This window comes from Phyllobates terribilis, unplaced genomic scaffold (assembly GCF_046119375.1).
Source record: "Phyllobates terribilis strain yellow unplaced genomic scaffold, ASM4611937v1 Scaffold_8__6_contigs__length_399053987, whole genome shotgun sequence".
NCBI classification, from domain to species: domain Eukaryota; kingdom Metazoa; phylum Chordata; class Amphibia; order Anura; family Dendrobatidae; genus Phyllobates; species Phyllobates terribilis.
The window spans coordinates 107338734-107355470 of NW_027362768.1; the positions used below are offsets into that span (position 1 = coordinate 107338734).

General features: G+C 42.4%; 1 protein-coding gene across 1 annotated transcript in view; it reads left to right on the forward strand.

Annotated features, from left to right (window-relative positions):
• Positions 1–16737, forward strand: part of BRDT (bromodomain testis associated) — a 75056-nt gene that overhangs the window by 51222 nt on the left and 7097 nt on the right. Inside the window, exons 7-8 of the mRNA XM_073645241.1 lie at positions 8031–8159; positions 9898–10077. Of these exons, the coding sequence (XP_073501342.1) occupies positions 8031–8159; positions 9898–10077 (309 nt within the window). The remainder of the gene's footprint in view (positions 1–8030; positions 8160–9897; positions 10078–16737) is intronic.

Genomic DNA, 16737 nt, shown 5'->3' on the forward strand with positions numbered 1-16737 from the left:
GACGATTTTTTGATAATAGGCAGCTCATTCTGGCATTGCAGAACTCATCTAGAGAAGGTCATGGGTTCCTTAAGGAGCTTAGGTTGGCTTTTGAATCTGGAAAAGTCCAGAACCGAACCAGGTCAGGTGCAGGAATGTCTAGGCATTATATTGGATTCAATAAATCAGGAGTGCCGCCTCCCTGCATGGAAAATCCAAAAACTTTTATAAGCCAGGTGTCTTGGATAGAGGGTCACCCAAGTATGACCCTGCGGAAAGCCATGTCCCTCCTGGGTTCCATGACTGCCTGTTTCCTGGCCGTTCAGTGGGCCCAGATACATTCAAGAGAATTGCAGTGGGAAATATTAGAGGCTGGAAACTCTCTAGGAGGGCTCTTAGAAAGTCGGCTAACCTTATCGTTAAAAACCACACTTTCCTTAAGATGGTGGGCGGAGTCAGACAATCTAGCCCGGGGTTTCCCATGGGTAACTTCAGTCACTCAGGTACTGACCACAGATGCGAGCCCCGTGGTTTGGGGCGCCCAATTAAACTACCAGGTAGCCCAGGGTCGCTAGACAGGGCCCCTAAGATCCGTATCCTCGAACATGAAGGAGCTCCTAGCGGTTAAGTTTGCCCTCGTAGAATTCCTGGACACTCTGCGAGGTCACCACGTAAGAGTGCTCTCGGACAACCGGGTAGTGGTGGCATATCTCAATCACCAGGGAAGTACCCGGTCCCGTCCTCTGATGCAGGTGACAGAAGCTATTTTCCTTTTGGGCGAAAGCAATTTGGGGTCCCTGTTGGCACTCCATATAAAGGGAATAGAAAATCGAAAGAGCAAATTTTCTGAGCCGGACTCAGCTGAAGCAGGGCGAGTGGGAGCTAAATCAGCAGGTTTTCGATCAAATGATAAAGGCATGGGGGCGTCCTACCATAGCTATGTTTGCCAACAGCCAGAACAGAAAGGTAGTCAAGTTTTGCTCTCTAGACCCCAGGGGCAACCCACTAGCAGTAGACTCCTTCATGATCCCATGGAGTCACCCTCTTGCCTATGATTTTCCTCCGATTGCTCTAATTTCGGCAGTTCTGAGGAAAATCAGAGAGGACGAAGCAAGAGTAATCCTGATAGCTCCTTTTTGGCCAAAGAGGCCATGGTTTTCTTGGCTGAGGATGTTGTCCATCTCAGACCCCTGGGTGCTTCCGGAGCTCCCGAATCTTCTGTCCCAGGGGCCGGTCCTTCATCCTCGGGTAAAAAATTTACATTTGACAGCATGGAATTTGAGAGGCACCTCCTGGGGGATAGAGGGTTCTCTCCGAATTTAATTTCCACATTACTACGAAATGGGAAGCCCGTAACTACCAAGCTTTATGGGAGAACCTGGAGGAAATTACTCTCATTTTGTGGCTCTAGATTGGATGGTAAAATTCCGCTGTCAGCTATTCTAGAATTTCTTCAGAAAGGGTTGGAACAGGGCCTAGCACTGGGGGGCGTGGCCTGGACACTGAGGATGTAAACTGCAGAAGTTCTGAGCTCCATGACTGTTAACTCTAAAGCGACTTCTACAGCTACTGGAAGAAACTTTTTTGCTCTATTTCCACTCTGGACCTCTTCAGCACCTAATTGGGATCATTCTGACACCGGACCTGTGGATATCGGACATTTATATCTGAAGATATTCCCTCCTGGAGCTGGCGGGTAAGCTGAACCCCAGACCAGGGATCTTCCCTGTCATGTCTGCTGTGCAGGCCAGCACGGGAAAAGGTCTCGGCAACTCGGCTTGAGCTTTGTGCAGCTTATGGGTCTTTGCCCTACCTTATAAGTCCCACACCATAACTGGAACGTTATAATCATCCGGACACCCTATATTTGAGATTCGGTGCATCCAGAGAAATTCACCGTTCTCTCTGGCGGTCCCCAGCTTCATCCGCCCCTGCTGGGAAAACTGCGGGCCTCTACTCCCCGTCATACTGCCGAGTGAATCCCTCATTAGGGGCCCTTCAACAACTGTCTGTGCCCCCTGTTCAGCCGTGGTAGGGGTCACTAGACTACTCCTGTGGCTGTCCTCTGTGCGCTCTGCAGCACACTCATACAAACCACGGGGTTAAGCGTCCCTGCCGCCTTCTCTGGGGTCCTGCACCCCCCATCTACCTGGTCCTCCCTTTCTTGCCCACCAATGGGCTCAGTGAGGGGCCCTGAGCAGTTTGACACCTCTCATGAGGTGATCGGTGGTGGCACAGGGGAGATGATGAAGAAGAAAGACGGCGGGTCCCCTGCCTGAATGCGGCGCCGGTGAAAGTGGATTGCGGTCCCCCTCTGCTCCGGTGCGCACCGCTACTGCCTGTGGGGATCATACTCGCCTGAGCTGGTCTTCCATCTGGAACCCTCTGGACACCCTCTGATCACCTTCTGCTGGACTTCCCACAGCGGCCGCTGTCCTGGAACACCTGCAGTCCCACAGAGCGTCTTCTCCTCTGCTGGACCCACTGTGAAGTGCAGTCTGCACCAGTCCTCTTCTCTGTGGTCAGCCTTTCCTCCGGTTCCACAGTGCCTATTGCAGCCCATCCTGACCACCTATGTTGCCCTGACCCGGTTCTGGCAAGCTCTATAGGAGACTCTAGCAGAATACAGGGGCTGCCTGCTTCTCTGCTCCACTACTTCCCTGCTCCTCTGCTGACCGTGGGAAGCATATAAAACACTATCCTTCTCACCACTTCACCAGCAATACTGTGAATACAACAGCAATACTGTGGTTCTTTTCCTCCCAGCCTCCCTAAAAATTTGGGTCTGGCAGAAATAATAAATTTTGAAGGAACATTTTTGAATAAGTGACACTTGAACTCTAAAAGTCCTCCCTATTGTGAATCTCCAGTGTTCACAGCCCCTCAGTGATCTGTTTACATAATTCACCTCCAGCTCCCTCTGGGATCCATCTTAACTTCCCTAAGGTTCCTACAGTGTGGATCAAAACGGAATTTATTGCCAACCCTACGGATCACCGTTTCTGTACACTTCTTCTGCCCGTAGGAACGCCTATGGGATCTCGTCACCCAGTTCTTGTATCTAACGTTTGGCGCATTGCTAGTCCTCGAGATTCTACATCATACCTTTTTCCTGGCTGACAGTGGCCGCCAAAGAAGATGATTTACGTCATCACTGGCTCTGCTGCAGCTTTTATCTGGAATCTAGAAAATCAGAATCTTCTACAGGTTCGCCACTTATCATCCTGACCTGCTCACCTAGTCTATTTCAAGATTCATCTGAACACGTCGGAACGGTTTGACCACCTTCAGGTATTTTAGCCCCCACCGGGAGTCACTACTATTTCACCTTCATGATCCCTACTGCGTTGATACCCGCGGGGATTACAACACCCATCTCCCTTCCGACACGTCATACCCCCAGAGGACTTAAGTTCAACATTTCTCTGGGTCTCTCGGTGATTCATTCTATATGGGATAGGAATTATTTGTTTTACAGTGACTCTACTATAAGCTGTGCATTGTAACAAAATTGTCTTGTTGTATTTCTCCAATTATTGTATTACTTGCCTATATTCCTCAAACTCACTGTTTTATCATAATTCTTCTAATTCCATTCCTTAGACCTGCCAAAATGAGTGGTATAAAAAATAAAATTTCCTCCTCAAATAAAACCTCTGACCTCTCCAACAGATCCACACCTCAGAGAGAAAACCCCTCCGACTCTCAATCACACTCCTGTGCCTCTTCCTCCAGAACCTCAGGCGACCCTACCTACATTAATAGCCAAATTAAATCCAGATCCCCTCCTAAAAGAGACGATGGTAAAACTACCAACAAAGATAAAAACTCATTATCTATGCTTATTTCAGCCTTCGAAGAAGAGATGGATCTCTCCATCTCCTCAAAAGGGAAAGAGCCGGGTGATTGGGGCCACCTAAATACTTCTTCTCATGAAGTTTCAGAAGAGGAGTTCGTTGACTCCTCCCCTAACCCCAGCCCTGAAACAAAAACCGCTTTAAAAAAGGACTTGTTAGCTTCACATGACACTCAGTCTCGCAGTTCCAGTCCTAGTATCCATTTTGGAACAGAGGAGAACTCTTTGGCTAACTTTATGGACAATCTAACTAGAACATTAAAAGAGAACATGAACCTTGGCTTTGAAAAACAAGCAGACCTCATTCAATCTAACTTCAACATTCTCAACCAAAAATTTGAGGACAATAAAAAAAGAATTACCCAGGTAGAGGAAAAAACCGAGATTCTCATAAAAGACAACCAAGAAATACATTCAGAGCTCCGCAAACTAAAGTCTATAAAATAGCGGACTTGGAAGACAGAAGCCGCAGGAATCATTTAAAACACAGAGGAATTCATGAAAGTGTCACTCAAAATAACCTATCTAACTATGTTAAAATGATGTTCAAAAAGGCTCTTCCTTCACTAACCAACTATGATTTAAATATAGACAGGATCCACAGGCTACCTCGTCCATCTTCTATTCCCTCTGACAATCCTAGGGATACTATCCTGCGGATACACTTCTACAATACTAAGGAAAAGATCCAAAATTACATTAAGGAAAACAAATCTTTTCCAGACCCTTATGGCCACATCAAGGTCTTCGCCGACCTCTCTAGAGAAACTATTGAAGGTAGAAAAGCATTTAGAGAAGTCACAGCCTCTCTGAGAAGTAAAAACACACTTTACAGATGGGGTTTTCCCCTAAAAATCCTGATACTCTTCAGAGGTAAAACAATTCCGATCTTCACTCCTGATGAAGGAATTAACTTTATTGCTTTTCTCAAAGAAAGCTCTTCCCCATCGGTCAAACGCTGAATGGTTTAATCTGAAATCCTTGTCTTCTTTATAATATTTTTCTTGATCCTAATAGGTTTCATGGTGTGAAAATGTTCCACGTTATGTTATACCTTCAGAACATGGTATAATAATTATTTAATAAAATATAAAAAATATTATTTATATATATATCTATATATTACTATATATACAGTACAGACCAAAAGTTTGGACACACCTTCTCATTTAAAGATTTTTCTGTATTTTCATGACTATGAAAATTGTACATTCACACTGAAGGCATCAAAACTATGAATTAACACATGTGGAATTATATACTTGATTCTCTTGATGAGCTTCAAAGCCAACATTATATTAATCCCTAAATCTAAAGACGAATTAGATCAGGTCAAAAACTTCAGGCCAATTTCACTGATTAATACAGATCTTAAAATTTACTGTAAAATTTTAACAAATAGATTGAAAAACTCCCTCCCATACTTTATAAACAACGACCAAATTGGTTTTATTGGTGGCAGACAGGCCACGGAAGGAACAAGGAGGATTATAAATATTATTAAATCGATCAATTCCTTGAAGCTCCCCACAATTTTCCTTACCCTTGATGCCGAAAAGGCTTTCGACAGACTGAATTGGAGCTATTTAAATTCAACACTCCTTAAATTCGGCTTTAACAACAAATCACTTCTTTTTATATCTGCTCTCTACTCAAACCCTAGCACTAGTATCTACGTAAACAATCATCTCTCAAAACCATTTACGCTATCCAACGGCACCAGACAAGGGTGTCCGTTATCCCCTCTCCTTTTTGCTCTTGCAATGGAGCCTCTAGCTCAAACAATAAGGAATAATCCAAAAATATCTGGAATCTCGAATTCACGTCAATACAAAATCGGTCTCTTTGCGGATGACCTTTTTTTGACTCTCTGACCCTGTCAACTCTATTTCTGAACTCCCCAAAATACTCAATGCATTTTCAAAAATCTCATATTTCAAGATCAATGAAAACAAATCTAAAATTCTGTATTTCAATCTCAATGACCACTCCATAGATAAAATTAAAAACCTCTCATCCTTTTCTTGGTCAGAAAATGAACTCCCTTATTTAGGTATCTCAATTACCAAAAATATTAACTCTTTGATCTCTCTCAACATCGATAACTTAAGCACTACCATAGCTAAGGATTTACTGGCCTTGGGTAATAATGATCTTTCGTGGCTGGGTAAAATATTAATAATTAAATCTATTATCCTTCCCAAAATTCTATATCTTTTTAGAACACTTCCTCTTACAATTCTCTCTTCCTCCTTATTGAGACTACAAAACCAAATTAATTCCTTTATTTGGAATTATAAAAAAGCTAGAGTTCCTACTAACATCCTATACAAAAAAAATAAATGGCGGCGCCAGTCTCCCTAACATTACAGCTTATTATTTGGCCAACTTGATCAAACAGAGCTCTTACTGCCTGGTACAACCTGGAATTACACCAAAATAACAACTCCCCTCCTTGTGACTTATTATATAAACAATTATTTAAAAACTCTTCCAACTACCCTAATAACCCTATTTTCCAAGCTACTATTTCTGCTTGGGAAAAAATATCCAAGCCCAGAAGGAAAGCAAAAAAATTCGACATCATTAAAACTCTTCCTTTTTCATTCATAGCTTCTCTTAACAACTCCCTAATCCCCTCTCATTGGTCGAATCTTGGCCTTAAAAAAAAATAAACTATTTATACAATGGTGATATATGTTTATATACTGAGTTAAAAGCCAGATTTAGCCTACCTACATCTGACTTTTTTCATTTTGTGATCCTGAAAGACTATATAAAACAATTCTTAGTCAATAAACCAAAAATCTCCAAACATTCAGTTAAACTCATTTGCAATATTAACCACAACCTGTTTTGGGGCACAAAAAAATTATATTCCTGGTTTAATAATAATATTGAGTTTAGTTAAATTCATATTTCACCAAATGGGAATCGGACTTAATAATCTCTCCAGACTTTGACCAATGGGAAGATGCTATAAATTACTCCTACTCAGCTGCTATATCAACATCTCTTCAAGAGTCCTATTATAAAATTTTGACTAGATGGTATTACACCCCCTCTAGATTATCCCATATTGGTTCTGAATCATCTCCTTTGTGTTGGAGAAATTTCGGTACTAGAGCTGACCTATTGCACATATTTTGGTCCTGCCCGAAAATCAAAACCTTATGGGATCAAATCTCCTCCCTTATAAACCGATTACTCAACAGGTCACTAAAAATCTCCCCACATATGGCCCTATTATCTATTGATTTAGAAACTCTGGAACCTCATTGCAGGTGTCTCCTCATAAACATATTTCTTGTTGTCAAAAACTCATTGGCCTTCTTTTGGAAGAAAACAGACATTCCCAAATTATCAGACATTATCGACAAAATCTCTACACACAGGGAATTTGAACTTAGATTTGCTACTATAAATAATTGTCTGCCTAAGCATTCTAAGAAATGGGATCTTTGACCCGATGCTTACTCTTAAAACGCCTTTGCTGGTAAAACATTTGAACTCTGTTATTGGGTGAATATTGATTTTGTTTATTCTCTATAATTGTTCTTTAATGATTATTACTAATGTACTAAAGTATCATTATGTTTTTGATACTACACCTTCCCTTTGCCATTTGTTTACTTTATTGCCTCCCTTATTTCTCCCCCCTCCCCCCACCCTTTCTTCCCAGCACTTTCCCCTTCCCCGCCCCCTCCCATCCTCCCTCCCCTGCCTTTACTCCCTTACCCTTTCCCCTGTTTTCTAAAAAAAATTTATCAATAAAAATTATTGGAAAAAAACCAGGGCCTAGCCACAAGTACTTTGAAGGTCCAAGTTGCAGTGTTGGCGGCCTTATACAGTTGTGATTTGGACACTGACTAAATCTGCATGAGAAAAAAAAAATTGCCACATGCACTAGTTGCTTCCATAGATTAGATGAGACTCACCCATTCAAGCCTATGGGTGCGTTAAAAAAAAAAAAAAAAAGATGGAGTCACAGTATAGCATCCGATTTGTATGGACACATTGCAATTCTGTAACATAGGAAAATGTAAATGACAGCTGCTGTAAAAAAACGGATTGCATACTGATGACCAATGAGAAGAAAACTGTCCCACTTTTCTGGATGGAACTCTGAACGATGTTTTTATTTTTTATATGCTCGTGTGAACCTACCCTAAGTGTGTTACATTTCTATATTCAGGACAAGATGGAGACTAGCCAGTACAAAGACACACGGGAATTCGCCTCTGATGTTCGCTTAATGTTCATGAATTGTTATAAACACAATTCATCTGACAGCGAAGTGGTGACCATGGCACGAAAGTTACAGGTAGATGGTTGATTTACATTAGAAAATGTCAATGGAAAAGTAGCTCATCATGGCCTGTGGCACTTTTTTCCCTCTTTTTTTCTTTCTTACATGTATAGCATTTCAATTCATGAACACAATTAGGAAAAAAGTATTAGTGAAACAGAACCATAAGATGTCTCGGTGACACCAGTGGGGGAGCTTCACAAAGCGGAACGTGCCAAAATCTTGTCTCCTCTTACTGCAGAAAAATTGGTATACATGCCATGTATCAAATGTACTGTTGTAGACCATTTTATGCCTCACTCGAAAAATTGTTTTCAAAAATGTCCTAAAAAGTAGGTGGGGTTGTGAAATGTGCCAAATTTACAAATGCTGTGCCCAATTATGTTTGTGCAAAATACTAGTGTAACATAAGCCGGTTTACTCATGGGTAATCTTCTAAACCGATATGTGACCAAATCAGTTGAACTTTAAAACATCTTAAGAAATGATTGGAAACCCTGCCATCTAATAAGTTCAAGGACAAAATTTGACTTCTTATGCAGCTAGCTTATGTACAGTGATACCTAGAGGCTGTGGAATGGTCCAGACATTTTAATGTAACCCTATTGCAAAATTTGCTTCTTAGCCAAAAATACATACATTAAAAATTGGTTTCTATATCCTTTAAGGAAGAGGTTCATGTCTGTCAATTAAGATGTACCACGTTTATCACACTGCGTTCCTCACCAAGATTAATTTGACATTTTTTGCCTATCTGATCTATGTTTGTGATCATAATAAGTCTGCTCTATTGACTTATTGATTCTTTGTCCTTATCCCTTTCCACAAAAATTGCCATTTGTTTTTTGTGAGGAGGGTAGGAACTGTAAGGCTATGTTCACATGCAGCTTTTGTTATGCAAATTTAAAAGCTGTTTTTACAGTACCAGCAAAAGCTATGAGATTTCAGAAGTCTTGTGTTTCATTTTCCTGACTGAATTTGAGAACTGCAGCGTTTTTTAAATCTGCAGCATGTTAATTCTTTGTGTTTTTTGCAGCACTTTTTCACCCACAGAAAGCAATCATAGTGGAAAAAAAACCTTTTTTGTGGTGTTTTTGGTGACTAAAGTTAACTTTCTTAAACATGTTCTGTAGACAAAGCACACATGTAATCCGACCCCAAAAGAACTCCACGAAAAAAGTGCCAAATGCCACAAAATGGACATTTTGAACTCCGCGTTTTTACTGCCAAGAGAACAGGTTTTGGCTACTGAAATGAACACTGCAAAAATGCTGTGTGTGAACGTAGCCTTACTGAGTACTTCAGGTTTTTAGAAGCACTTAATTTCTATCAGTGTATAACTTGATTCCTGACTTTATAATTCTATTGAGCCCAATGATATCTGCTCATGTCTGATCACAAGTGTGGTTTCTAAAGCCATCCCTTGCATATTCTTTAGAAGAGCTTGGGTGGTACAGGAATTGGTGCTTCCCATCTGTAGAGATCATGTGAAGTTGCAGTCCAGGGCTACCTTTAAAAGCATTACTGTATGGTTATAGTCTATACATTGTATACTCCACACCTTTTTGTATTCCATGTAAATTACTTAAAAGATGAAATATGAAAATGTATTCTATTGGAGGAATTTATTCTTTCACCTTGTTCTACAACAAGATTCATTATTTTTGCTGATAACCTTTGTAATTGGTTGTTTTCGGACTCCTGATTCGCCTGCCATTTTTTGTGCTTCTCTTTTGTGTGTTTGATATTTCAGGATCTTTTTGAGATACTATTTGCCAAAATCCCAGATGAACCTGTTGATGCTGCCACATACTCCCAAAACATGGTAAAAAGATACACGTCCAGTGAAAGCAGCAGTTCAAGCTCCTCGGAGAGCTCTTCTTCTGATTCAGAAGACGATAGAGCTCGACAGCTTGCCATGTTACAAGAACAGGTGAGTCTGCACTCCTGGGGAAAAAAACTGCGTACCAACTAAACTTCTTCTCATTATGCCTTTTAGTATGATGTATGCTTTTATACACCATTACAGGAACCTCCTTTAATAGCTGGATCAGAAACCCCCCCCAAAAAAATAACCCCTGTTTAGTGCCATAGACAGGTTTTTTTTTTCTCTATAGTGTAGTGTCAGAAAATTCTATGTTAAAGGGTAACAACTCCACCTAATTGAGCTTGTAGAGCATGGCAGCAGTAGGTACTTATGCCACCCACCAGCACCATGTTAAAATACGGACATGGCAGTAATCTAATCTAGGAACATATAAAACCTGAGGACATATGGAAACCTAGATAACACACTCCGATACTTCTTAATAGATCATGAGAGAAGTAACAATCAGTGATTCCTCTGTATGGGTCCGCTTTCAAGTGTTTGGGATAGGTAATAAAACAAAGGCTGAATTCAGAAGTTCGAGTATCACTTAGTATGGCATTTGATTTCCTGCACTATTCCTTCCGCCAATATTTGAGTTCAACCTCTGTCTGTCAGGTAGCTCTTCCATTTCTGAAACTATGATCCCAGCATAATCTCCCTTGTGAATGCTAGTTTGCGCAGGATATTATATTTATTATTATAGCGCCATTTATTCCATGGCGCTTTACATGTGTAAATGGGTATACATAATAAAAAACAAGTACAATAATCTTAAACAATACAAGTCACCGACTGGTACAGGAGGAGAGAGATGACTTGAAAACTCTTATAATCGCAAACCTCTAATTGAAGAAAGCTTTTCTTAACTAAAGCAAACCTTAAAAAGTAACCATATTTTAATTTTTATTTAATAAATAAATAAATCAATAATGCTCATGAAAATAAGCAATTCTATCTTATCAAAATAAGCAATATATCTGTTATGCACTTAACGCAGGGAGGGAAAGTGTGCAGAGGGATACAAGAACCCAGGGTGAGGAAACTTAAAGCATGTGTACAAAAGGGTAATAAGGAGAATCGTGAAACAAGACTAACCTCCCACCAACCTAACTCAGGAGAAAGAGCAGGTGCTGGAGAGGCAGACATACACATAGCAGAAATACAAACAGTGTTTGCCTTGCAGGGAAAATCCCTTTGCTGAAGGGCTGGAACTCCTTAGCACTAATCCACTTAGAAGTATATCCTGCAAGGAAGTGTAGTGAAGGAAAATATATATAGTCCAACCCAGAATGTGAAAGGGCAACTAAATTGGGACAATGGGAAACACCTGAAGAGGAGCAAACCCAGAAAGAAAAAATAAAGGCAATAGAAACCATCCGCAAACGGACAGGGAAGAAAAGGGCAATGTTTGCACAGCAAACATGAGAACCGACCACGGAGCAAGAGGTCACCGGATTGAATCCCCAAACCAAGCCATGACCATATCTTATCAGAGAAACCTGATTCTTTCTTTCTCCTCCTGGACTAATCATTTATTAGCAATTGATGAGTAAAATCTGTATTCATTGAAGACCAGACTTTCTCATTATTGAGATGGGAGGTGACAGTTGGTGCTTATAAAATTCTATGGCGATTAAGGAGGAGCTAGGTACAGATGCAGACCTTCTGCAGCAAATTCTCCTAAAACCGTTACAGTTCTACATAGAACTTTATGAGCACCAACTGTCATCTCCTATTCCAGTAATGGTAAAATCTGTGTTCACAGAATACAGATTTTATCCATGAATTCAGAATTTTGAAAACAAATCCTCAGTCTAGGAGGAGAAAGAAGTGGATTTCTGTAATATATGTTACAACATTTTTTATTTTTACGTGTACTTGGTGACTCTTTAAGAGACTTTTGCAGTCCTATGATATTGATGATCTACTCTTAGGAGATCCCATCGGTGTCATATCAGTGTGGGCTTCCCCACTCTGCACCGATCTCTAGACACCGATCCAGATCTCTGACACACCCGTGACAGTACCCCCTCCTCTACGAGTGTCCTCTGGACACTCAGGACTGGGTTTCTCAGAATAAGAGGTGTGGAATGAGCGAAACAACCTGGGAGCGTTCACCTCGGACGCTGAAGCCCACATCCTCTCTTCTGGACCATAGCCTTTCCAGTGCACCTAGTATTGTAGAGAACGACATTGGAGACGAGAATCTACAATCCTCGAAATTTGGAACTCCAGATCACCATCAACCATAACTGGGGTTAGTGGTAGAGGTGAGGGCTCAAGAGGTTCCACATACTTTTTGAGTAAGGACCTGTGGAACACATTGTGGACCTTAAAGGCCAGAGGAAGTACAAGACAAAACTCTCCTGGGTTAATGACGTAGGTTATTTTATTGGGACAAATAAACCTAGGTCCCAGCTTCCAAGAAGGAACTTCCAATCTTATATTCCTGGTAGACAACCACCTGGACCTGGCAAGCGTTTTCTGTCAGCCATAAGTTTATACTGTCTTACATAATCTTTAAATTACTCAGAACACTCCACCATACTGAGGAGACTGACAAAGCAAACCGTTCCTCAGGAACTCCTGAAGCTCCTCCCTCACTAAAGGTACCAAACTGTGAGTGATAACCGTATGCACCGAAGAATGGTGACCTGCCAGTGGATTCTTGACGATGATTATAATGGCAAATTCTGCCAGCGGTAAGTAGGATGCCCAATCCTTCTGATTTTCAGAGACGAAACAACTGAGGTAAGTCTCCAAATTCTGATTGACACGCTCGTTCTGTCCATTTGACTGAGGGTGGAAGGCAGAGGAAAGGGACAGCTGCACCCCCAGTCGAGAACAGAATGCCTTCCAGAACTTGGAAACAAACTGGGTCCGCCAATCTGACACCGCATCGGAGGGAACCCCGTGAAGCTTCACAATCTCCTTTATTAACACCTGAGCAAGTGTCTTGGCATTTGGAAGTGCAGGTAATGCGACTTGGGTTCAGTAAAATGGTTCACTATCTACAACCACCAAAACCAACGTCTTACCTGCAGTAACCGGTAGGTCAGTAATATTATTAGGGATAGATAACAGAAGAAGAGTACCAGACTGACTGGTATGCGAAACCTTAGAACGCACGCAAATACTACAAGCAGGTACGTGTTCAATCACATCCCGATGCAACTCCGGCCACCAAAAACGATGAGAGAGGAGGTCTGTGGTTGCTTTACCACCTGGATGCCCAGCAAGTACAGAGTTATGATGTTCCTTAATTATTTTGCGGTGCAGATCAGATGGTACAAATAACCTTCCTGAAGGGCAGGAGCCAGGAGCGTCCCCCTGAGCCTCCAACACCTCACCCTCCAGTTCAGGATAAAGTGCCAAAATGACTATCCATTTCTGTAAAATCGGGGCAGGGTTCTCATGGTCACCACCAGCAGAGAAGCCCCGGGACAAAGCATCAGCCTTGACATTTTTGACCCCTGGACGAAAAGTGACAATAAAATTGAACCTAGTAAAAAACAGGGACCATCTGGCTTGCCTAGGGTTGAGACGTTTAGCTGACTGGAGATATGACAGGTTCTTATGGTCAGTAATAGGATGGACAGCCCCCTCCAACCAATGTCGCCATTCCTCGAACGTCAATTTGATCGCCAAAAGTTCCCTGTTACCCACGTCATAATTTCTCTCAGCTGAAGACAATTTTTTAGAAAAGAAGGCGCATGGATGCCATTTACCAGGGGACGAACCCTGAGACAACACAGCCCCAATGCCTACATCCGACATATCAACCTCCACAATAAAGGGTTGGGAATCATTGGGTTGACTGAGTATAGGTGCTGTGGCAAAACTATTCTTTTAGGAAGAAAAGGCCTGGAGGAAAGCATCCGACCATTCGGAAAAATCAGACCCCTTAGTCATGTCAGTAAGGGGTTTCACAATTACTGAGTAATTTTGGATGAATTTCCGGTGAAAATTGGTAAAGCCCAGAAAACGTTGTGGGACGTTCCCAATCAAGGACTGCATGGATCTTCTCCAGATCCATCCGAAAACCCGAAGATGACAACAAGTACCCCAAAAACTGCACCCCCTGAACAGCGAAAACGCATTTTTCCAGTTTGGCATAAAGTTTGTTATCCCTTAATATCTGGAGCACCTGCTTAACATGCCCCCGATGTGTCTCAAAATCAGGTGAGTAAACCAAAATATCGTCCCGATAGACCACCACAAACCTCCCCACCAAATGATGGAAAATATCATTTATGAAATGCTGGAATACTGCAGGTGCATTGGTCTATGTGAGCAGCGCTTTGCGCATGCCCGGAAGTCAGAAAGCACAGTGCACGTCACAGGGCCATGTGACTTGCAGGGGAGGGGGGGAATATGAGAATTAAGCACAGAAGCGGTGATTTAGGGGAATAATAAGCACATAGGCGGGGATTGCTTGGCGTCCCTCAGATGCCAAACCTGTGGAAAAAAGAATTGATTAAAGTGCTTTTCTCTGCAATCAGACCTCTACTATGGGCCAATACAAGCAGGGGTGGATTAAGAGTAGATTTACATTTCTATACACTGTATGGCCATAGTAGAGGTCTGATATCGCCCAGGGGGGGTGACAGATTCCCTTTAACAAGCCAAGGAGTACCCAAAACAATAGGTGTGGGAAGATTGTCCAGGACATAGCAAGGGATTATTTCACAATGAATTGACCCCACCCTCAGTATTACATTATGTACAATCTGAGTAAATGCTTTCTGTGCAAGTGGCGCCGAGTCGTTGGCGAAGATGAAAATAGGTTCAGCTAAAACACAGCAAGCAAGACCATGAGCTTTCACAAACTCCGCATCAACCATGCTGACTCTGGCTCCACAGTCAACAAACACAGAAATTTTCTCAGTTTTGCTCTCTAGCATCACCTCTCCTGACAGGACAAAGCGGGAACTGCAGGTTGGTAACAAGTGCACCCCTTGTTTATCCAACTCCAGACTACTAATAGTTAAACGAGACTCCTTTTGTTTAGGAATTGCAGGACAGGTCCCAACAAAATGTCCCTTTTTCCCACAAAAAAATATGCCTTTTTCCTGCGATTCTCCGGGGAGATGTATGATGTAGAGACTCCCCCTAACTGCATGGTTTCCTACACCTCCCCCAGTACTGGCTCAACCCCAGACCGCTCCCCTGACAGAGGTACACAACCTCGACAAGAAGGCCCCGGGGAAGGTGGTCTCACCCGTCTATCCCGAAGTCGTCTATCCAGATGTATGGCCAACGACATGGCAGCCTCAAAGGACTGAGGGGTTTCATAAACTGCCAAGGCATATTTGAACCTTTCAGTAAGCCCCTCACAAAATTGACTTCTAAGGGCTGAGTCATTCCATTTGGAATCCGTTGCCCATCTACGGAATTCCAAACTGTACGTCTCCACTGACCGATTCCCCTGCTGAAGGCAACGTAGCCTAGACTCAGCCAAGGCTACTCGGTCAGGGTCATCATAGATGAGGGCCAGAGCCCCGAAAAACCCCTCCACAGACTGGAGGAAAATCGAGTCCTGCGGTAGGAAAAACGCCCACGAATGAGGATCTCCCTGCAGTAGAGAGATCACAATACCAACCCGTTGTTCCTTATTTCCGGAGATGTAAGGACGAAGTTTAAAATACAGTTTGCAAGCCTCCTTAAATACAAAAAACTTGTCTCTACCTCCTGAAAACCTGGCCGGGAGGGCAACCTTGGGTTCAGGCTGGGCAGGCATACCTGCAGAGACCCCCACATTAGCGACCAGTAGCCGCTGATGTTGCTGCTGAACCTCACAGCGGAGGTCATTCACCCCAGATACAGACAGCAGAACTGGTCTGCGAGCTCTGCAACCGTACCCATACCCAGGGAGAAAGGGGAAAAAAAAAAAAAAAAAAAAGTCCACGCCCAAAAACACAGAGGGGAAAAAAAGTGTCAGTCTTTTTGAAAAGGGAAAAAAAAAAAAAAATATATATATATATATATATATATATATATATATATATATATATATATATATATATATATATATATATATATATATATGTATATATATATGTGCTCGGCTAGCGATAATGTCACGCAAGGTGTGGGAAAGACTTAGTGCAACACAAAGGGAAGAGGGAAAGGGAGCCCAGACTCCTGGGAAAGGGGGGAGAGTGGAGACCTCCTAGGTTGATCTAGCATCACCCTGTCTCCCCTAACATCCCTGTATTGGCTCTTCACCAATCGCTGCACGCGTGCCTCGCCCTGTCTTTCCCTGGCGTATGGCTGAGGCTAGGGAAGGGAGGAGATGAGCACTAGTCAATCTCCACTAAACACTATAGACAACAGGGGTGGACAAACTGGGAAATTGCTTAGCTTTAGACTAACTCCAGACAAATGCGCACACGTCCTCAAGCTCCAGAGAGGATGAAGTACTTCTCTTGCTAAAGCCTACACAAGTAGGAATGAATATCGCCGGCACCTCCCTCTGAAACACAGCAGGTATTTATACACCCGGGTAGGGTGTTAATTAGCCAGAGGGAGGTAGCCAATGGGTCCTAGAGACCACCTTTAATAAGATGTCTGTAATGTCAAACGTAGAGATCTTCCGCAACCTACTGCAGGGCAACTGTCTGTCACCTCTAACACACCCATGACCGGAGCTGTGCAGTGCAGTACCATTCATTGTGTACATCTGGCCGCTATTGAAGCTAATAGCCGATGACCTGTGGCAGT